General features: G+C 44.3%; 1 protein-coding gene across 1 annotated transcript in view; it reads right to left on the bottom strand.

Annotated features, from left to right (window-relative positions):
- Positions 1-24690, bottom strand: part of clpb (ClpB family mitochondrial disaggregase) — a 75712-nt gene that overhangs the window by 39470 nt on the left and 11552 nt on the right. Inside the window, 2 exon segments of the mRNA XM_082955544.1 lie at positions 4973-5101; positions 6385-6488. Of these exon segments, the coding sequence (XP_082811670.1) occupies positions 4973-5101; positions 6385-6488 (233 nt within the window).

Consider the following 24690-nt stretch of genomic DNA (forward strand, 5'->3'; position numbering starts at 1 on the left):
TTCTACCGGTCAGTTTGTGGAAGAGAGAGAAAAAGATGGAGGACGAGAACACGACAGAGGGAGAGGTGTAATCCATCATAAACAGAACATTATTCCTGTAACTCAATCATGAATGTGTGTGTGTGCGTGGGCTTACCTAGTAATTAAGACAGTGGTCTGAGCATTTGGGGGTTTATTTGGATATTTTTTAAGGATGCAGATTATTTACATAGCAGTTACTATTTCGATCCATTAAATAAGCGCAGTTTAGAGACTTCCTCATACCAAACGGAAACAATCATTTTCTTTAACAATCATTCTTCAGTTCTATCTCCTTAGAAAGTCATTATTCAATATGTATACACTAACCCCCCCCACACTAATAAAATACTATTCAATATGTATACACTAACCCCCCCACACTAATAAAATACTATTCAATATGTATACACTAACCCCCCCCACACTAATAAAATACTATTCAATATGTACACACTAACCCCCCCCCCACACTAATAAAATACTATTCAATATGTACACACTAACCCCCCCCCCACACTAATAAAATACTATTCAATATGTACACACTTGACACCCCCACACTAATAAAATACTATTCAATATGTATACACTAACCCCCCCACTAATAAAATACTATTCAATATGTATACACTAACCCCCCCACACTAATAAAATACTATTCAATATGTATACACTAACCCCCCCACACTAATAAAATACTATTCAATATGTATACACTAACCCCCCCACACTAATAAAATACTATTCAATATGTATACACTAACCCCCCACACTAATAAAATACTATTCAATATGTATACACTAACCCCCCCCCACACTAATAAAATACTATTCAATATGTATACACTAACCCCCCCCCACACTAATAAAATACTATTCAATATGTATACACTAACCCCCCCCCACACTAATAAAATACTATTCAATATGTATACACTAACCCCCCCCCCACACTAATAAAATACTATTCAATATGTATACACTAACCCCCCCCCCCACACTAATAAAATACTATTCAATATGTATACACTAACCCCCCCCCACACTAATAAAATACTATTCAATATGTATACACTAACCCCCCACACTAATAAAATACTATTCAATATGTATACACTAACCCCCCCACTAATAAAATACTATTCAATATGTATACACTAACCCCCCCACACTAATAAAATACTATTCAATATGTATACACTAACCCCCCCCCACACTAATAAAATACTATTCAATATGTATACACTAACCCCCCCCCCACACTAATAAAATACTATTCAATATGTATACACTAACCCCCCCCCCCACACTAATAAAATACTATTCAATATGTATACACTAACCCCCCCCCACACTAATAAAATACTATTCAATATGTATACACTAACCCCCCCCCCACACTAATAAAATACTATTCAATATGTATACACTAACCCCCCCCCCCACACTAATAAAATACTATTCAATATGTATACACTAACCCCCCCCCACACTAATAAAATACTATTCAATATGTATACACTAACCCCCCCCCCACACTAATAAAATACTATTCAATATGTACACACTAACCCCCCCCACACTAATAAAATACTATTCAATATGTACACACTAACCCCCCCCACACTAATAAAATACTATTCAATATGTACACACTTGACACCCCCACACTAATAAAATACTATTCAATATGTATACACTAACCCCCCCACACTAATAAAATACTATTCAATATGTATACACTAACCCCCCCACACTAATAAAATACTATTCAATATGTATACACTAACCCCCCCCACACTAATAAAATACTATTCAATATGTATACACTAACCCCCCACACTAATAAAATACTATTCAATATGTATACACTAACCCCCCCACACTAAAAAAATACTATTCAATATGTGTAAACTAACCCCCCCCACACTAATAAAATACTATTCAATATGTATACACTAACCCCCCCACTAATAAAATACTATTCAATATGTATACACTAACCCCCCCCCACACTAATAAAATACTATTCAATATGTATACACTAACCCCCCCCCCACACTAATAAAATACTATTCAATATGTATACACTAACCCCCCCCCACACTAATAAAATACTATTCAATATGTATACACTAACCCCCCCCCCACACTAATAAAATACTATTCAATATGTATACACTAACCCCCCCCCCCCACACTAATAAAATACTATTCAATATGTATACACTAACCCCCCCCCACACTAATAAAATACTATTCAATATGTATACACTAACCCCCCCCCACACTAATAAAATACTATTCAATATGTACACACTAACCCCCCCCACACTAATAAAATACTATTCAATATGTACACACTAACCCCCCCCACACTAATAAAATACTATTCAATATGTACACACTTGACACCCCCACACTAATAAAATACTATTCAATATGTATACACTAACCCCCCCACACTAATAAAATACTATTCAATATGTATACACTAACCCCCCCACACTAATAAAATACTATTCAATATGTATACACTAACCCCCCCCACACTAATAAAATACTATTCAATATGTATACACTAACCCCCCACACTAATAAAATACTATTCAATATGTATACACTAACCCCCCCACACTAAAAAAATACTATTCAATATGTGTAAACTAACCCCCCCCACACTAATAAAATACTATTCAATATGTATAAACTAACCCCCCCCACACTAATAAAATACTATTCAATATGTATACACTAACCCCCCCACACTAATAAAATACTATTCAATATGTATACACTAACCCCCCCACACTAATAAAATACTATTCAATATGTATACACTAACCCCCCCACACTAATAAAATACTATTCAATATGTATACACTAACCCCCCACACTAATAAAATACTATTCAATATGTATACACTAACCCCCCCACACTAATAAAATACTATTAAATATGTATACACTAACCCCCCCCACACTAATAAAATACTATTCAATATGTATACACTAACCCCCCCCACACTAATAAAATACTATTCAATATGTATACACTAACCCCCCCACACTAATAAAATACTATTCAATATGTATACACTAACCCCCCACACTAATAAAATACTATTCAATATGTATACACTAACCCCCCACACTAATAAAATACTATTCAATATGTATACACTAACCCCCCCACACTAATAAAATACTATTCAATATGTATACACTAACCCCCCCACACTAATAAAATACTATTCAATATGTATACACTAACCCCCCACACTAATAAAATACTATTCAATATGTATACACTAACCCCCCCACACTAATAAAATACTATTCAATATGTATACACTAACCCCCCACACTAATAAAATACTATTCAATATGTATACACTAACCCCCCACACTAATAAAATACTATTCAATATGTATACACTAACCCCCCCACACTAATAAAATACTATTCAATATGTATACACTAACCCCCCACACTAATAAAATACTATTCAATATGTATACACTAACCCCCCCACACTAATAAAATACTATTCAATATGTATACACTAACCCCCCTCGAACATGTGAGCTTTCATGTGCCTTAATAACAAACATGTATGTCATTTGTAAATACGAATACAATTGTTAAATTAGAGCCTTGTTGGTTAAACCACAGAAAAAGTGAGCAACCTTCCCACTAGCCATGATTGGCTGAGATAATGAGTGGGCTGGACATGCCGAGAGAGGAGTTTGGATTGGTCTGCCATTTTGAAGGCTTCTGTCTATTTGAACTCGTTAGTCTGTCTTGGTAATCCTGTTGAATGTGGCTTTAAAAAAAAAAAAATATTGTGTAGTGGAGCTGCATAAGTGTTGCTCTCCACTTTCTGGAGGACCGAGTTTTGAAATCAGTGGAATTAGAGTATGATAGCTAAAGAGATGGAGAAAACACCTGTCTCCGGATTACATCTTCAAACTAAGGGCAACCGTGGCATCTGTAACAGGGAGAAACGTCCATCCATGATGTCTACGGGGAGATAGTCTAGCTAGCTACATTTTCAGCTATTACACGTTTCTCATTTTGACAGAAAGTGGTTTCATTTCAAGCTAAAGTGTACTGTTAGCTAGTTAGCTAACGTTAGCTGGCTGGCTCCCTAGCTGACGTTGTTATTTGTTCCCAGAGCCGTTGCTGTGATGGCACACTGCGGTATTTCACCCAGTAGATATGAGAGTTTATCAAAATTGGATTCGTTTTTTTTTCATATTCTTTGTGGGTCTGTGTAATCTGAGGGAAATATGTGTCTCTAATATGGTCATACATTTCGCAGGAGGTTAGGAAGTGCAGCTCAGTTTCCATCTCATTTTGTGGGCAGTGTGCACATAGCCTGTCTTCTCATAAGAGCCAGGTCTGCCTACGGCGGCCTTTCTCAATACCAAGGCTATGCTCACTGAGTCTGTACATAGTCAAAGCTTTCCTTAAATGTGGGTCAGTCACAGTGGTCAGGTATTCTGCCACTGTGTACTCTCTGTTTAGGGCCAAATAGCATTCTAGTTTGCTCTGTTTTTTTGTTAATTCTTTCCAATGTGTCAAGTAATGATATTTTAGTTTTCTCATGATTTGGTTGGGTCTAAATCTCACAGTTTCTCTCTATTTTCTTGTGGTGTTGCCCCAGGACAGGCTCTGTGCAAGGGTCAGAGTTCAATTAGGTCTGGAGGGAGGACTGGAGGGAGGGTGGAGCTTACTTGTTTAAAACCCACTGGTGTGTAGAGGGACCGTAGGAGGGGAGGGATGTTCTGCCCTGGGGTAGTGAGTTTGGTAGAGGACCCGAGTCAACGACAGGTGTGAGCACAGAAACACAATCAGTCACTTAAAGTACACCTCAAGGACATGATGTGCGTGTGTGTCAGTGTGTGTGCACGGGCGCGTGTCAGTGTGTGTGTATGCATGACTCACCTTTCTCCAGCAGCATGCGTACAGCTAGTGGGTCGTCGGCCAGCGTTGCGTAGTGTAGGGCTGTGCAACCACGGAAACCAGCCCTGCTACTTAGCCTGCTACTAAATTCATCCTCCCTGGAAACCAACACTGACACAGACAGACAGACAGACAAACAAAAAGAGGGTGAAGGAGAGAGAGAAGTAATGAAAGGAGAGAGATTAATACATCAGTTGTATTTTTATCTTCTCCATTCATGTAAAATTATAAGAATCAAACTAATTTCTACATTAGAGAGAATCCATGATGTTTCTACTTTATTAATAAAAGCATTGACCTTGATAATGTTCAACAACTCTCTATCATGTATATTAATGTTACACACTTCTTTATTACACACACAGCCCTTCTCTCTCTCTACTCAGCCCTTCTTTATCTCTCTCTCCCTCTACCCATCCCATCTTGCTCTCCCTCCCTCTCTCTTTCTACCCAGCACTTAGTTTTCTCCTTCCGACCACCACTTGTCATCCTCCCTGGCTCTCTTTTCCCCGACACTCACTCTCTCCCTCTCATTGTCTGCCTTCATCTCTTTCCCTGAAACTTTGTCTCTTCACTCCCTCCCTCCATCACCTAACCCCCCTCTCCCTCCCCCTCTCTCTTTGACAGGCTGGCCGGTGTGTGTATGGATGTCTGAGAGGGATAATCACAGCAAACTCAATAAAGCGTCGCGCAGGCCCGCCTAGCCCATCTATCAGCGTGCGTCTGGGAAATGATTCCCCGTGCAACGCCGCCCCGCGTGGACCCAAAGCTGACAGCTATATAAATGTGTGCAATATACATATCACATATAAATATGTCTGCAGAGCCAGCAGAGGCTGAGTCTGTGTGTGTGTGTGTGTGTATGTGTGTGTTTGTGTGTGTTTCCATAGAAAACAAATAAAACAACGCCTCCACCAGAAAATAAATAAATAAAATAAATAAATAGGGAACAAATGAAACTCTTACATATATGCAAATATGAGAGGGTCTCATAATGTCTGTGTCTACAGTTAGAATTCATCTATGTAATAACAAACTAATGACCAGGGCCCACTGTGGGTGGGTGTATATGTCCATCTATCTATCTGCAACATCATCAGGGGTGTAAGAAACACTCCAGCTCGTCTCTGAGTTGGGGGGTTAGGAGGATGCTCCAGCTCGTCTCTGAGTTGGGGGGTTAGGAGGATGCTCCAGCTCGTCTCTGAGTTGGGGGGTTAGGAGGATGCTCCAGCTCGTCTCTGAGTTGGGGGGTTAGGAGGATGCTCCAGCTCGTCTCTGAGTTGGGGGGTTAGGAGGATGCTCCAGCTCGTCTCTGAGTTGGGGGGGGGTTAGGAGGATGCTCCAGCTCGTCTCTGAGTTGGGGGGTTAGGAGGATGGATGAATGTCATAGTTACCTTCCAGTGAGTGAATGCCCTTCTCTCTGGATGTGTCATAGACGTTGTTGAAGTCGTCTCCTGCGTTAGGATCAGCCCCAGACTCCAGCAGAATCTCCACCACGCTGGAAAACACAAACACACATTTAGTAAAACAACAAGGGTGTGTGCCATCTGACAATGGACTACAGCCATATCAGCTGTGATATGACCAGCAGGCCTCCCTGGCTGTGGACCAGCAGGCCTCCCTGGCTGTGGACCAGCAGGCCTCCCTGGCTGTGGACCAGCAGGCCTCCCTGGCTGTGGACCAGCAGGCCTCCCTGGCTGTGACTGAGGTGCTCCCTCCTCCCTCCACTGCTCAGACTGATCTACTGCTAGTCTTCCCTCAACAATTACATTTTGTTACATCTCATCTTATTGACATTTGTTTCTTGTAAATGTTCTTGGAATTCCCATTAGAACTGTTTAACCATCTCTAAATCTCCCACAACCCTCCAGGCCACAGGTTGGCCACACAGGGGTGGGGAGTACCCATGGGAACCATGGGAAATGGGCAGGGTAGACTGCAACCCCTTTACCCCCCAGTGTCCCCAAACTAGCGAGGGTGCTAGGGGACGTTTCCGGCGCTGTGTGAACTCCTTCAGTGGAGCGGACCGACCCAGCAGTCAACAACGCTTCCAAAGACACATTACTCCCATGGCAACGGCGTTCACTGTGACCCCAGCGACATTCCAGGTACCGTCACTCCGTCTACACCCTCCGCCACCCCATTGACACACCAGACCCCCCATCCCACACCCCACCAGACCCCCCGTCCCACCCCCACCATGAACAAGGGCTGTGACACTGAGACACACTAGACAGTCAACATCTGGCCCATGTTGTTTTGTGGTGTACTCCATACTGAGGTTCTCTCACAGCTAGCCTGGCTAACCTGATAGCTTCTTCACATAGAGATCTGGGACCAGGCTAACTTCTTCACATAGAGATCTGGGACCAAGCTAACCTGATAGCTTCTTCACATAGAGATATGGGACCAGGCTAACCTGATAGCTTCTTCACATAGAGATCTGGGACCAGGCTAACTTCTTCACATAGAGATCTGGGACCAGGCTAACCTGATAGCTTCTTCACATAGAGATCTGGGACCAGGCTAACCTGATAGCTTCTTCACATAGAGATCTGGGACCAGGCTAACCTGATAGCTTCTTCACATAGAGATCTGGGACCAGGCTAACTTCTTCACATAGAGATCTGGGACCAGGCTAACTTCTTCACATAGAGATCTGGGACCAAGCTAACCTGATAGCTTCTTCACATAGAGATATGGGACCAGGCTAACCTGATAGCTTCTTCACATAGAGATCTGGGACCAGGCTAACTTCTTCACATAGAGATCTGGGACCAGGCTAACCTGATAGCTTCTTCACATAGAGATCTGGGACCAGGCTAACCTGATAGCTTCTTCACATAGAGATCTGGGACCAGGCTAACCTGATAGCTTCTTCACATAGAGATCTGGGACCAGGCTAACCTGATAGCTTCTTCACATAGAGATCTGGGACCAGGCTAACCTGATAGCTTCTTCACATAGAGATCTGGGACCAGGCTAACCTGATAGCTTCTTCACATAGAGATCTGGGACCAGGCTAACTTCTTCACATAGAGATCTGGGACCAGGCTAACTTCTTCACATAGAGATCTGGGACCAAGCTAACCTGATAGCTTCTTCACATAGAGATATGGGACCAGGCTAACCTGATAGCTTCTTCACATAGAGATCTGGGACCAGGCTAACTTCTTCACATTGAGATCTGGGGCCAGGCTAACCTGATAGCTTCTTCACATAGAGATCTGGGACCAGGCTAACCTGATAGCTTCTTCACATAGAGACCTGGGACCAGGCTAACCTGATAGCTTCTTCACATAGAGACCTTGGGCCAGGCTAACCTGATAGCTTCTTCAGAGGATGATGATCTGGTTGTGTTTGTTATGGTTGCCAGCACCAAGGACTTGTCTCAGTGAGTCTCTAGGGCAAAATGGTGTCTTGTGTTGTGTGTCTTCAGAGATAGGGAGGCAGACGTTTGTGGTGATGATACTCAGAACCTATGAGATCCCTCTCCACTAGCCCTGTGGGAGAGGTGGAAGCTTCTGTTTAGTGCCGGACCGTGTGACAGGACCGCACTGCTGGTAAGGAGGGGTTATCTTCTTTTGTTACTGTATCAGTTCAGCTGTGGGAGGGGTGGGGGGGCAGTGACCCAAAGAGGGTAACTCGCCCCGGCAAGCACTTCTACAAACACGTATCCTCAGACACAAATACATGCGCACGCACACGCACCCGCACACACACACACACACACACACACACACACACACACACACACACACACACACACACACACACACACACACACACACACACACACACGAGTATGTGGAGAAGAGGGTTCGGCTAAAAAGGGTTGTTAATGGTATCGAAAAGGTAAACATGGACAGAGAGAAAGGAACAATAGAGAGAGGAGGAGGAGGAGGAGAGGAAGAGGAGAAGGATGAAAGAGAGAGGACAGAAGAAAGAAAGAGGATCTGATTATACAGCAGGTTGTGGTACTCATCAGGTCATGGAACCAGTTCTGGTTTTGAGTAATACGTGCTGGTAAACTGACAAACTTTATTTGGGCTGTGTGTGATAGAGATGCAACACCAAATCATGGCCAACCTATGACTGCACAGAGCCTGTGTGAATATATTAGCCCTAGTGAGAGCCTATTAGCCCTAGTGAGAGCCTATTAGCCCTAGTGAGAGCCTATTAGCCCTAGTGAGAGCCAATTAGCCCTAGTGAGAGCCAATTAGCCCTAGTGAGAGCCAATTAGCCCTAGTGAGAGCCAATTAGCCCTAGTGAGAGCCTATTAGCCCTAGTGAGAGCCTATTAGCCCTAGTGAGAGCCTATTAGCCCTAGTGAGAGCCTATTAGCCCTAGTGAGAGCCTATTAGCCCTAGTGAGAGCCTATTAGCCCTAGTGAGAGCCAATTAGCCCTAGTGAGAGCCAATTAGCCCTAGTGAGAGCCTATTAGCCCTAGTGTTAGCCCCAGTGAGAGCGTATTAGCCCTAGTGAGAGCCTATTAGCCCTAGTGTTAGCCCTAGTGAGAGTGTATTAGCCCTAGTGAGAGTGTTTGAGAGAAGGGCATCTCATCATCAGCTAGACCTAGCCACAGTAGACATGATCATATCATACGTGTGATGTTTTCACAGTACCATGTTATAGGCTATATGTGCCATGCCTAGTTTAATGTTATAGGCTATATGTACCATGCCTAGTTTAATGTTACAGGCTATATGTACCATGCCTAGTTTAATGTTACAGGCTATATGTACCATGCCTAGTTTAATGTTATAGGCTATATGTACCATGCCTAGTTTAATGTTATAGGCTATATGTACCATGCCTAGTTTAATGTTATAGGCTATATGTACCATGCCTAGTTTAATGTTACAGGCTATATGTACCATGCCTAGTTTAATGTTATAGGCTATATGTACCATGCCTAGTTTAATGTTACAGGCTATATGTACCATGCCTAGTTTAATGTTATAGGCTATATGTACCATGCCTAGTTTAATGTTATAGGCTATATGTACCATGCCTAGTTTAATGTTATAGGCTATATGTACCATGCCTAGTTTAATGTTATAGGCTATATGTGCCATGCCTAGTTTAATGTTATAGGCTATATGTACCATGCCTAGTTTAATGTTATAGGCTATATGTACCATGCCTAGTTTAATGTTATAGGCTATATGTACCATGCCTAGTTTAATGTTATAACCTATATGTACCATGCCTAGTTTAATGTTATAACCTATATGTACCATGCCTAGTTTAATGTTATAGGCTATATGTACCATGCCTAGTTTAATGTTATAGGCTATATGTACCATGCCTAGTTTAATGTTATAGGCTATATGTACCATGCCTAGTTTAATGTTACAGGCTATATGTACCATGCCTAGTTTAATGTTATAACCTATATGTACCATGCCTAGTTTAATGTTATAGGCTATATGTACCATGCCTAGTTTAATGTTATAGGCTATATGTACCATGCCTAGTTTAATGTTATAACCTATATGTACCATGCCTAGTTTAATGTTACGTGATGTTTCCTCTCTCTCTGTGTGTATGTGCACCTCTAGCTCTCCCTCCTGCTGTGTCTTCACCAAATAGCCCTGGTGGGCAGGAGACATCCGTCTCACCTGGCCAGACACACACCTACACCCCCCACCCACATCTGGCCAGACACACACCTACACCCCCACTCACATCTGGCCAGACAGACACCTACACCCCCAACTCACATCTGGCCAGACAGACGCCTACACCCCCCACTCACATCTGGCCAGACTGACACCTACACCCCCCACTCACATCTGGCCAGACAGACACCTACACCCCCCATCCACATCTGGCCAGACACACACCTACACCCCCCACCCACATCTGGCCAGACACACACCTACACCCCCCACTCACATCTGGCCAGACACACACCTACACCACCCACTCACATACCCTCACCTGGCCAGACAGTCACCTACAGTCCCAACCCACATACCCCCACCTGGCTAGACAGTCACCTATAGTCCCAACCCACATACCCCCACCTGGCCAGACAGTCACCCACCCCCCACCCACATACCCCCACCTGGCCAGACAGTCACCCACCCCCCACCCACATACCCCCACCTGGCCAGACAGTCACCTACAGTCCCAACCCACATACCCCCACCTGGCCAGACAGTCACCCACCTCCCACCCACATACCCCCACCTGGCCAGACAGTCACCCACCTCCCACCCACATACCCCCACCTGGCCAGACAGTCACCTACCCCCACCCACATACCCCCACCTGGCCAGACAGTCACCTACACCCCCCACCTGGCCAGACAGTCACCTACACCCCCCACCTGGCCAGACAGTCACCTACCCCCCACCCACATACCCCCACCTGGCTAGACAGTCACCTACCCCCACCCACATACCCCCACCTGGCTAGACAGTCACCTACCCCCACCCACATACCCCCACCTGGCCAGCCAGTCACCTACCCCCACCCACATACCCCCACCTGGCCAGACAGTCACCGACCCCCCCCTGGCCAGACAGTCACCGACCCCCACCTGGCCAGACAGTCACCTACCCCCACCTGGCCAGACAGTCACCTACCCCCACCTGGCCAGACAGTCACCTACCCCCACCTGGCCAGACAGTCACCTACCCCCACCTGGCCAGACAGTCACCTACCCCCACCTGGCCAGACAGTCACCTACCCCCACCTGGCCAGACAGTCACCTACCCCCACCTGGCCAGACAGTCACCTACCCCCACCTGGCCAGACAGTCACCTACCCCCACCTGGCCAGACAGTCACCTACCCCCACCTGGCCAGACAGTCACCTACCCCCACCTGGCCAGACAGTCACCTACCCCCACCCGGCCAGACAGTCACCTACCCCCACCTGGCCAGACAGTCACCTACCCCCACCTGGCCAGACAGTCACCTACCCCCACCTGGCCAGACAGTCACCTACTCCTACCTGGCCAGTGGTAAGTCCAGCTGTGCACTTGTCTCACAGGCCGGGGGTGGGAGGATCAGGGTTTCTAGAGTCTCTGTCCATAGCCTGCTCGGTCAGTGGGTTTTAGCCTAGGTTCAAAGGTGGGTAATACCCTGGGTCAGAATTAGTGGGCAGGCCCATTCACACTGTGCTTCTCCTATGAACGAGCCGCTATATTCCAAGGTCTGTCTGTCTGTCTGTCTGTCTGGCAGGCAGTGTGATTTAAGTGCCACTGCCCCATAATTCTGTTCCATTCCCACTCCACACTCCCCCTAAAGCCAATCGGCCTCTCCATCCCTCTCCCTCCCTCCCTCCCTCTCTCTCCAGGCCTCTCCATCCCTCCAGGCCTCTCCCTCCCTCCAGGCCTCTCCATCCCTCTCCCTCCAGGCCTCTCCATCCATCTCCCTCCCTCCCTGCATCTCCCTCCCTCCATCTCCCTCCATCCAGGCCTCTCCATCCATCTCCCTCCATCCAGGCCTCTCCATCCATCTCCCTCCATCCAGGCCTCTCCATCCATCTCCCTCCCTCCATCTCCCTCCATCCATCCAGGCCTCTCCATCCATCTCCCTCCAGGCCTCTCCATCCATCTCCCTCCAGGCCTCTCCATCCATCTCCCTCCAGGCCTCTCCATCCATCTCCCTCCATCTCCCTCCCTCCATCTCCCTCCATCCATCCAGGCCTCTCCATCCATCTCCCTCCAGGCCTCTCCATCCATCTCCCTCCAGGCCTCTCCATCCATCTCCCTCCAGGCCTCTCCATCCATCTCCCTCCAGGCCTCTCCATCCATCTCCCTCCATCTCCCTCCCTCCATCTCCCTCCATCCATCCAGGCCTCTCCATCCATCTCCCTCCAGGCCTCTCCATCCATCTCCCTCCCTCCATCTCCCTCCCTCCATCCATCCAGGCCTCTCCATCCATCTCCCTCCAGGCCTCTCCATCCATCCCCTCCCTCCACTCCCTCCTCCATCCATCTCCCTCCCTCCATCCAGGCCTCTCCATCCATCCAGGCCTCTCCATCCATCCAGACCTCTCCATCCATCTCCCTCCAGGCCTCTCCATCCATCTCCCTCCCCCCTCCATCCATCTCCCTCCCTCCAGGCCTCTCCATCTATCCATCTCCCTCCAGGCCTCTCCATCCATCCATCTCCCTCCATCCATCTCCCTCCCTCCCTCCCTCTCCCTCCCCCCTCCATCCATCTCCCTCCCTCCAGGCCTCTCCATCTATCCATCTCCCTCCAGGCCTCTCCATCCATCCATCTCCCTCCCCCCTCCCTCCCTCCCTCCCTCCCTCCCTCCCTCCATCCTCTTGAGAAGGAGAGGAAAACTTGTCTTCACATTTTCCCCAACGAGTCGCTCTGTCGGAACGGTCAACAGGCGCTCATTGTGTACGTGAATGGAGGGAGGGGGGAGGGATAGGGGGATGGAGAGAGAGAGAGATATGGAGAGGGAGGGGAGGAAGGGATAGGGGGATGGAGAGAGAGAGAGAGATATGGAGGGAGGGGAATGGAGGGAGGGGGGGAGGGATAGGGGGATGGAGAGAGAGAGAGACATATGGAGGGAGGGGAGGAAGGGATAGGGGGATGGAGAGAGAGAGAGATATGGAGAGGGAGATTGTGTGTTAAGAGTGCAAACAGGGGGGTACCCTGCCCATCCCTTCTTTCAGCCACATCAAAGCTACTCAAATACACACACCCTCAAACCCCCTCCCACCACCTCACACACTCAACCCCTCACACACACACACACACACACTCAACCCCAACCCACAATCTCAACCTCGCTCTCACACACACACACACACACACACAACCCCTCACACACACACACTAGGGCTGACCCCATTTAGTCGACTGGTCGATCAGTGTTGATTGCTCTATAAATAAAGAAAATATTCAGTATCAAATAATACCAGGCCAGGTTGGAGAGGATTGGCGCATTGTCCATTTGACACAACATTAGCGCATTAGCCTATAGCCCTCAGAGCCAGAACAACCTTGTCCACTGCTGTTGAATAAATAATCAACAGTTAGGACACATATTTACTAACAAGCAATGAAAACGTGCATCGTATAAAAGAAAGTCCACACCTCCATTTGAGTTTTTTTGGTTTTACTGAAGTGCCATAGCGCTCTACACTCCTGAGCATCTAGCGTATTACATGACCCTGCGTCAAAAGACAGTTGGAAAGACGAGGATGTAGAACGTTTAATACACAGACTAAGTTAGCAAAACAATTGATTATAACCATTGGTAAACATTTACATTTACATTTTACATTTTAGTCATTTAGCAGACGCTCTTATCCAGAGCGACTTACATGGTATGGTATGAATGCATACATTTCATACCATACATTTTTTTTCTGTGCTGGCCCCCCGTGGGAATCGAACCCACAACCCTGGTGTTGCAAACACCATGCTCTACCAACTGAGCTACAGGGAAGGTCAAAAACACTCATGTTATTAGGTCAAGTTTATCTACAAGAAAATAAAAGTTAAGAATAACATTTGAAAAACATCCGAAATGGATGTAGGCTTATTTAGAAAGTGTTCTGACAGTTATTTTATTTTCATGACAGTCTTCAACCATAACTGTCAGTTACATGGTTTATTCAGCTACCGTCACAGCCCTAAAACCGTTGCCACAAATCATCTACAATGTCATCGTAAGCCGTAGCATTAAGATTTACCTTCACTGGAACTAAGGGTCCCAAACCATGACAAACAGCCCAAGACCATTATTCCTCCTCCATCAAACTTTACAGTTGGCACTATGCATTCGGGCGGGTAGCGTTCTCCTGGCATCCGCCAAACCCAGATTCATCCACTGGACTGCCAGATGGTGAAGCGTGATTCATCACTCCAGAGAACGTGTGGAGATGAGTCCAAAGGCGGCGAGCTTTACACCACTCCAGCCGACGCTTGGCATTGCGCATGGTGATCTTAGGCTTGTGTGCGGCTACTCAGCCATGGAAACCCATTTCATGAAGCTCCCGATGAACAGTTCTTGCGCTAACGTTGCTTCCAGAGGCAGTTTGGAACTCAGTAGTGAGTGTTGTAACCAAGGAGAGGGCTTTTACGTGCTTCAGCAACCACCGATCCTGTTCTGTGAGCTTGTGTAGCCTACCACTTCACATACTTTTGTATATATAGTGCATTTACAATTAAATGATTCAAATGTATTTTGTAATTTACAGTGAACTCCAAAAGTATTGGGACAGTGACACATTTTTGTGGACGCTACCATGATTACAGATAATCCTGAATGAATTGTGAATAATGATGAGTGAGAAAGTTAGAGGCATTAATATGCCTAGTGTCCTAATCCAGGCACTTGTCATCTCCCGTCTGGATTATTGCAACTCGCTGTTGGCTGGGCTCCCTGCCTGTGCCATTAAACCCCTACAACTCATCCAGAACGCCGCAGCCCGTCTGGTGTTCAACCTTCCCAAGTTCTCTCACGTCACCCCGCTCCTCCGCTCTCTCCACTGGCTTCCAGTCGAAGCTCGCATCCGCTACAAGACCATGGTGCTTGCCTACGGAGCTGTGAGGGGAACGGCACCTCCGTACCTTCAGGCTCTGATCAGGCCCTGCACCCAAACAAGGGCACTCCGTTCATCCACCTCTGGCCTGCTCGCCTCCCTACCTCTGAGGAAGCACAGTTCCCGCTCAGCCCAGTCAAAACTGTTCGCTGCTCTGGCACCCCAATGGTGGAACAAGCTCCCTCACGACGCCAGGACAGCGGAGTCAATCACCACCTTCCGGAGACACCTGAAACCCCACCTCTTCAAGGAATACCTGGGATAGGATAAAGTAATCCTTCTAACCCCCCCCTTAAAATATTTAGATGCACTATTGTAAAGTGGTTGTTCCACTGGATATTATAGGTGAATGCACCAATTTGTAAGTCGCTCTGGATAAGAGCGTCTGCTAAATGACTAAAAACTAAAATCTAAAATCTAATATCATACCCCTCTAAAATGCTAACCTCCCCTGTTATTGTAATGGTGAGAGGTTAGCATGTCTTGGGGTATGATATAAAATTCTAACCTCCCCTGTTATTGTAATGGTGAGACGTTAGCACGTCTTGCGGGTATGATATAAAATGCTAACCTCCCCTGTTATTGTAATGGTGAGACGTTAGCACGTCTTGGGGGTATGATATAAAATGCTAACCTCCCCTGTTATTGTAATGGTGAGAGGTTAGCACGTCTTGCGGGTATGATATAAAATGCTAACCTCCCCTGTTATTGTAATGGTGAGAGGTTAGCATGTCTTGGGGTATGATATAAAATTCTAACCTCCCCTGTTATTGTAATGGTGAGACGTTAGCATGTCTTGCGGGTATGATATAAAATGCTAACCTCCCCTGTTATTGTAATGGTGAGAGGTTAGCATGTCTTGCGGGTATGATATAAAATGCTAACCTCCCCTGTTATTGTAATGGTGAGAGGTTAGCATGTCTTGCGGGTATGATATAAAATGCTAACCTCCCCTGTTATTGTAATGGTGAGAGGTTAGCATGTCTTGCGGGTATGATATAAAATGCTAACCTCCCCTGTTATTGTAATGGTGAGAGGTTAGCATGTCTTGCGGGTACCCCTGTTATTGTAATGGTGAGAGGTTAGCATGTCTTGCGGGTATGATATAAAATGCTAACCTCCCCTGTTATTGTAATGGTGAGAGGTTAGCATGTCTTGCGGGTATGATATAAAATGCTAACCTCCCCTGTTATTGTAATGGTGAGAGGTTAGCATGTCTTGGGGGTATGATATAAAATGCTAACCTCCCCTGTTATTGTAATGGTGAGAGGTTAGCATGTCTTGGGGGTATGATATAAAATGCTAACCTCCCCTGTTATTGTAATGGTGAGAGGTTAGCATGTCTTGGGGGTATGATATAAAATGCTAACCTCCCCTGTTATTGTAATGGTGAGAGGTTAGCATGTCTTGGGGGTATGATATAAAATGCTAACCTCCCCTGTTATTGTAATGGTGAGAGGTTAGCATGTCTTGGGGGTATGATATAAAATGCTAACCTCCCCTGTTATTGTAATGGTGAGAGGTTAGCATGTCTTGGGGGTATGATATAAAATGCTAACCTCCCCTGTTATTGTAATGGTGAGAGGTTAGCATGTCTTGGGGGTATGATATAAAATGCTAACCTCCCCTGTTATTGTAATGGTGAGAGGTTAGCATGTCTTGGGGGTATGATATAAAATGCTAACCTCCCCTGTTATTGTAATGGTGAGAGGTTAGCATGTCTTGGGGGTATGATATAAAATGCTAACCTCCCCTGTTATTGTAATGGTGAGAGGTTAGCATGTCTTGGGGGTATGATATAAAATGCTAACCTCCCCTGTTATTGTAATGGTGAGAGGTTAGCATGTCTTGGGGGTATGATATAAAATGCTAACCTCCCCTGTTATTGTAATGGTGAGAGGTTAGCATGTCTTGGGGGTATGATATAAAACGCTAACCTCCCCTGTTATTGTAATGGTGAGACGTTAGCATGTCTTGGGGGTATGATATAAAATGCTAACCTCCCCTGTTATTGTAATAGTGAGACGTTAGCATGTCTTGTAACTTTCTCACGATTCATTCAGGACTATCTGTAATCATGGTAGCATTCACATTAAAATGTACTGTCTTGGGATATCTAACAACAGTATAGGTAAGTGCAATTGATTTGAAATAAGACACCGTGCCATAAACTAGGCATCTTCGTCTTTAGAATGATAGTTGATTGTTGCCGATGCATCATGGTTTTCTAACTCAATTTGCTACTGCCATGGTTACACCTGGTTTCATGAAAATCACTTATTTCATTTGTATTTCATTTCGTCATAAACAAAATGTCTTCTGCAATAACTTGATATGTTGAGTCAGTCCTTGTGATGAAACAACAGTGGTAGGCCTGATCAACGACGAGAAAGCCTATAGGGAGGAGGTCAGAGACCTGGCCGGGTGGTGCCAGAATAACAACCTCTCCCTCAACGTAACCAAGACTAAGGAGATGATTGTGGACTACAGGAAAAGGAGGACCGAGCACGCCCCCATTCTCATCGACGGGGCTGTAGTGGAGCAGGTTGAGAGCTTCAAGTTCCTTGGTGCCCACATCAACAAACTAGAATGGTCCAAACACACCAAGACAGTCGTGAAGAGGTCATGACAAAGCCTATTCCCCCTCAGGAAACTAAAAAGATTTGGCATGGGTCCTGAGATCCTCAAAAGGTTCTACAGCTGCAACATCGAGAGCATCCTGACTGGTTGCATCACTGCCTGGTACGGCAATTGCTCGGCCTCTGACCGCAAGGCACTTCAGAGGGTAGTGCGTACGGCCCAGTACATCACAGGATCTCTACACCAGGCGGTGTCAAAGGAAGGCCCTAAAAATTGTCAAAGACCCCAGCCACCCCAGTCATAGACTGTTCTCCCTACTACCGCATGGCAAGCGGTACCGGAGTGCCAAGTCTAGGACAAAAAGGCTTCTCAACAGTTTTTACCCCCAAGCCATAAGACTCCTGAACAGGTAATCAAATGGCTACCCGGACTATTTGCATTGTGTGCCCCCCCCACCCCTCTTTTATGCTGCTGCTACTCTCTGTTTATCATATATGCATAGTCACTTTAACTATACATTCATGTACATACTACCTCAATTGGGCCGACCAACCAGTGCTCCCGCACATTAGCTAACCGGGCTATCTGCATTGTGTCCCACCCACCACCCACCAACCCCCTCTTTTACGCTACTGCTACTCTCTGTTCATCATATAGGCATAGCCACTTTAACCATATCTACATGTACATACTACCTCAATCAGCCTGACTAACCGGTGCCTGTATGTAGCCTCTCTACTTTTATAGCCTCGCTACTTTTAAAGCCTCGCTACTTTTATAGCCTCGCTACTTTTACAGCCTGTCTTTTTACTGTTGTTTTATTTCTTTACTTACCTATTGTTCACCTAACACCTTTTTTTGCACTATTGGTTAGAGCCTGTAAGTCAGCATTTCACTGTAAGGTCTACACCTGTTGTATTCAGCATTTCACTGTAAGGTCTACACCTGTTGTATTCAGCATTTCACTGTAAGGTCTACACCTGTTGTATTCAGCATTTCACTGTAAGGTCTACACCTGTTGTATTCAGCATTCCACTGTAAGTTCTACACCTATTGTATTCAGCACTTCACTGTAAGGTCTACACCTGTTGTATTCAGCATTCCACTGTAAGGTCTACACCTGTTGTATTCGACGCACGTGACAAATAAACTTTGATTTGATTAGATCATCTCGAATAAGGGTTCTATTCTCCAGCCTCCCAGCAGCAAACAAAGTGGCAGGGTGGCCATCGACAGTAGCATACTGTATCAAATAACAACTGTGGCTTTCAGCTTCAGTTCTGTTGCCTGTAGCTTATTAATGCTAATTTGATGTTTTCCTGTCATCATTCTAATACATTTGTTCATTGTTACAGGTGGTGTTTCAGTTCCTAAGAACCGGGTTGCACCTTGCCTGAACTGATCCTGGGAAATGCTTCTCTACACAAGCTTCAAACATGCTACCCAATTAACAAATGGTTGGTCCCACAGTCACCACCTGTTTGCAAATTAAGGCTACCCAGCAATGGGTTTCACCACATTGGTACCCTTACTGCTAAATGCAAAGTTCATCTGGCATCTGCGCATTCTTGGGTAGCACCCAGTTTTCATAACACTTTTACTACGGTTGTTGCAACAGTGCCTGAGCTCAAGACCTCATTATGTGTTAGACAGTTGGCCCTCGAGGACAGGTTTTACTAGATGCTTCCCACCCGTGTATTTTTGGGGGATTTTCAGGCTCAGTAGTCTGCAGTTCATTGGTTTACAATACTGATAATTAGTAGGCAGGTAGCCTAGCAGTTAAGAGCTTTGCGCCAGTAACCGAAAGGTTGCTGGCTCGAATCACCGAGCTGACTAGATGAAAAATCTGTTGATGTGGCCTCGAGCACTTAACCCCAATACTAAGCTCCCAGCCAAGGCACTTCCCCTCCTCATTGACACTTTTGTATGGCTGTCTTTACTGGTTTAAAATAGTTTCCTTCTAATGGTGTGATCACAACTTCATTCACTTGTATTCCTTCATGTGATTTAGGCCTTTTCACCCTAACCACTATAGCAACCTGTTAGGGCTAGGGGGCAGTAGACACGGCTGGATAAAAAAAACATACCCGATTTAATCTGGTTACCACTCCTACCCAGTAACTAGAATATGCATATACTTATTACATATGGATAGAAAACACCCTAAATTCTAAAACTGTTTGAATGGTGTCTGTGAGTATAACAGAACTCATTTGGCAGGCAAAACCCTGAGACATTTTCTGACAGGAAGTGGATACCTGATGTGTTGTATTACCTTTAAACCTATCCCATTGAAAAACACAGGGGCTGAGGAATATTTTGGCACTTCCTATTGCTTCCACTAGATGTCACCAGCCTTTACAAAGTGTTTTGAGTCTTCTGGAGGGAGATCTGACCGAACAAGAGCCATGGAACGATGATGGCCCATTAGACACCTGGCGCGCGAGTTCATGTTGGGTACCCTCGTTCCAATACGTTATAAAAGAGTATGCATTCGTCCACCTTGAATATTATTCATGTTCTGGTTAAAAAAGGCCCTAATGATTTATGCTATACAACGTTTGACATGTTTGAACGAACGTAAATATATTTTTTCCCCTCGTTCATGACGAGAAGTCCGGCTGGCTTAGATCATGTGCTAACAAGACGGAGATTTTTGGACATAAATGATGAGCTTTTTTGAACAAAACTACATTCGTTATGGACCTGTGATACCTGGAAGTGACATCTGATGAAGAGAATCAAAGGTAATGGATTATTTACATAGTATTTTCGATTTTAGATCTCCCCAACATGACGTCTAGTCTGTATCGCAACGCGTATTTTTCTGGGCGCAGTGCTCAGATTATTGCAAAGTGTGATTTCCCAGTAAGGTTATTTTTAAATCTGGCAAGTTGATTGCGTTCAAGGGATGTAAATCTATAATTCTTTAAATGACAATATAATATTTTACCAATGTTTTCTAATTTTAATTATTTAATTTGTGACGCTGACTTGACTGCCGGTTATTGGAGGGAAACGATTTCCTCAACATCAATGCCATAGTAAAACGCTGTTTTTGGATATAAATATGAACTTGATAGAACTAAAAATGCATGCATTGTCTAACATAATGTCCTAGGAGTGTCATCTGATGGAGATTGTAAAAGGTTAGTGCATCATTTTAGCTGGTTTTATGGTTTTGGTGACCCTGTCTTTGAATTGACAAAACATTACACACAACTCTTGTAAATGTACTGTCCTAACATACTCTAAATTTATGCTTTCGCCGTAAAACCTTTTTGAAATCGTAAAACGTGGTTAGATTAAGGAGATGTTTATCTTTCAAAGGGTGTAAAATAGTTGTATGTTTGAAAAATTTGAATTTTGACATTTATTTGGATTCAAATTTGCCGCTCTTGAAATGCACCTGCTGTTGATGGAGTGCACCACGGGTGGCACGCTAGCGTCCCACCTAGCCCATAGAGGTTAAAGAAAAAATCATAATAGCTTGCTCTTCCACTCAATCATTTCTCATGCTTTACGCTAATACATCTTCACGCTCGAACCCGCCCTGTTCCCTGTCACTCTTTTCCTCCCTCATGTGTTTCACTTCTCTCCTTTCTCAAGTAATATAAAGATGTTCTTTCACCCCAACGCTCTCTGTTCTCTGTCCCTATCGCTTCGTATTACAGCATGTATGACTGGGTTTGAAGCAAACAAAATGTCCCATATCATAGGAATAACATTGTAGCACGCGTGGTTGAGGTCTACGTACAGACATACGTAGCATTTCATCTAAACATGTCAGTAAATGTTTGTTTTCATGCTTTATTGAAAAATGTCATATAACACTAACTACACTCAGACTTACAGCGAAGTCAGGGCATTCATCATTAAAGCCAAGTCAATCCTTGCTCTGTATGGTCCGTACACCATTTACAGCGAAGTCAGGTCATTCATACGTCTTGCGCTTCGCGGAGCAGAGCTGTTGTGAAGGAAGTCGTCAAGGAAGTGAGTAGTCAATGTGGAGCGAAGCCCTCTGTAATGTTACAACATTTGGGAGGCGCACGCCGATACGGAGACTCCGGACCACACTGCCGGATCAAGCTAGCGTTTCATGTTAAACATACATATCGCATTACGGCATGCGTGGTTGGGTAGACGTACATGCAGACGTGTAATTTCAACCCTACACATAACGATGTTTGAATCCTGCGCTCAGCGCCTTGCATTGATAAACATTCCATACAACACTTGCCATTACAGCATAACTGCACTTTTGTTCTATTCTTCGCATGCATCTCTTTACATATAATGATCATTGTTTTCAATCTTTAGATCCAACCGCTGCGTCCCTTCTCCCTGGTGAGTATTTATTTTGGGGGGTTTTGAAGCCAGCTACCCAGCAAAAGGCTACCCGTCATCAGCATCTGGCTCCAATGAGCATTCCTTGGCCTCTACCCCAAACTATTTAATACGATTCCATGTTGCATTCTGTCTCTGTTGTTCATTCGAGGTAAGCCTGTACTCGATTGAAATGTATTTCACAAAATGTTCAAATCAGGAAGGCCGGTCTTTTTGAATGCTTGTTTAACTTCATCAAGCAGCATAACATAATTCACTCTGTTTCCTATGACACGGGCATAGAGGGGAATGAAAACAAGCAAATCATCATTAGCGTGGCGTCATGTTCCTTTCCCTCTTCCTGTTACATGCTGACCAGACCGTGCGCGAGCGTTGCAAAATAAATTTAGAAATCCATGTTATTCAATTATTGCGCCAACGAGCGTCTGCATTGCCAAGGGATAAAATAGAAGTCATTCTTATTTCTGACGCAGATCGCGCTGCAAGTCCTGCCTCTCCCATCTCCTCATTGGTTTATAGAAGCAGGTACCCACGTGCCATCTCCTCATTGGTTATACCCACGTGGGTGATTGAAAGATGAACTGCTTTGCCGGTCGTCGTGGTAATACTATGAAAGTTTAGATGCCTATCACCATATAAGTTCAAAGATGAAAAAGCCTGGAAGGAGGAGAGATGACTAGAAACGATTTGGTTGACCGTTTTATGTGTGGATTCATTGTCAGAGTAGAGGACATTGTGCATTTCAGGACAAATTAGCTAGCAACAGCAAGCTAGTTAAATAGGACAAATTAGCTAGCATGTGCAAGCTAGCTAGCTAAATTGCCATACATGTTTAATGCTTTTCGACCTGTCCCCAAATTAATGTAATTGGTTCAGAGTTTGTTTTGACATTTTAACCTGTTGGGGCTCGGGGGCAGTATTGAGACATTTTGAAAAAAATATGTGCCCATTTTTAACTGCCTCCTACACCAACTCAGAAGCTAGGATATGCATATTATTAACACATTCGGATAGAAAACACTCTGAATTTTCTAAAACAGTTTGAATGGTGTCTGTAAGTATAACAAAACTCATATTGCAGGCAAAAACCTGTGAAAAATAGATCAAAAAAAATGTGAATTTTGTGACTGTACTATTTAGTGTCATTGTTTTATAGATACCATAGTGAGAAAGGATTCATTTCGCAACACCTACGGCTTCCACTAGATGTCAACGATCGTTATAAAGTTGTTTGAAGCGTCTATGATAAACAGAGAGCAAATTAGAATCCAAGGAAGTTGACATGTCATCACTTCATTTTTTTGCGCCTGCGCATAAATCTGAGAAACGTGAGTTTGTCATCATTTTTTATCTAGACATAGGATAGGTTGTGTGAAAATATTACTCATGTTTAACGTTAAAAATGGACCAAAAGATTAATGCTAAACAACATTTGACATGTTTGAACGAACATAAATAGATTATTTACTAGGTTTTTTTAGCTTTTCGGCATGATTTTACCAGCCCCCCACCACGTTTTGTGGGAGCATAATGAACGCTAAGTACTTGGTGTTATTTGGACATAAATTATGAACTTTGTCAAAATAAACCACATTTGTTCCGGACCTGGGATCCTGCCTTCTGATGGAGATAATCAAAGTTAAGGGGGTATTTACAATGTTATTATCGATTTTAGATGATGCTAACTGTATAGCATAGCCTGTTGTTCTTAGCATAGCACCCCGTTTATTGCAAAATGTGATTTCCCAGTAAAGTTATTTTGAGATCTGGCCATTCGGTAGCAATTACGAGATGATAATATATTATTCTTTGAATGACAATATTATAATTTACCAATGTTTTCGAATAGTAATTTTGTTATGTTCACCGGAAGCATTTCAGAGAAGAAAAAAATCTGAATTTCACGCTACTGTAAAATGCTGTTTTTGGATATAAATATGAACTTGATGGAACAAAAAATGCATGTATTGTATAACATAATGTCCTAGGAGTGTCATCTGATGGAGATTGACAAAAGTTAGTGCATAATTCAAGCTGGTTTCTGCTTTTGGTGACGCCTGACCTTGAATTGAAAATGGATGTTTGTACTTTTGTGGCTATGTACTGTCCTAACATAATGTAACTTTATGCTTTTGCCGTAAAGCCTCTTTGAAAATCGAACAATGTGGTTAGATTAAGGAGATGTTTATCATTTAAATTGTGTAAAATAGTTGATTGTTTGAGAAATTGAAATTATTAGATTTTTGATGT

Source organism: Salmo salar, chromosome 09 (assembly GCF_965601325.2).
Source record: "Salmo salar chromosome 09, fSalSal1, whole genome shotgun sequence".
In the NCBI taxonomy this organism is placed as follows: Eukaryota; Metazoa; Chordata; class Actinopteri; order Salmoniformes; family Salmonidae; genus Salmo; species Salmo salar.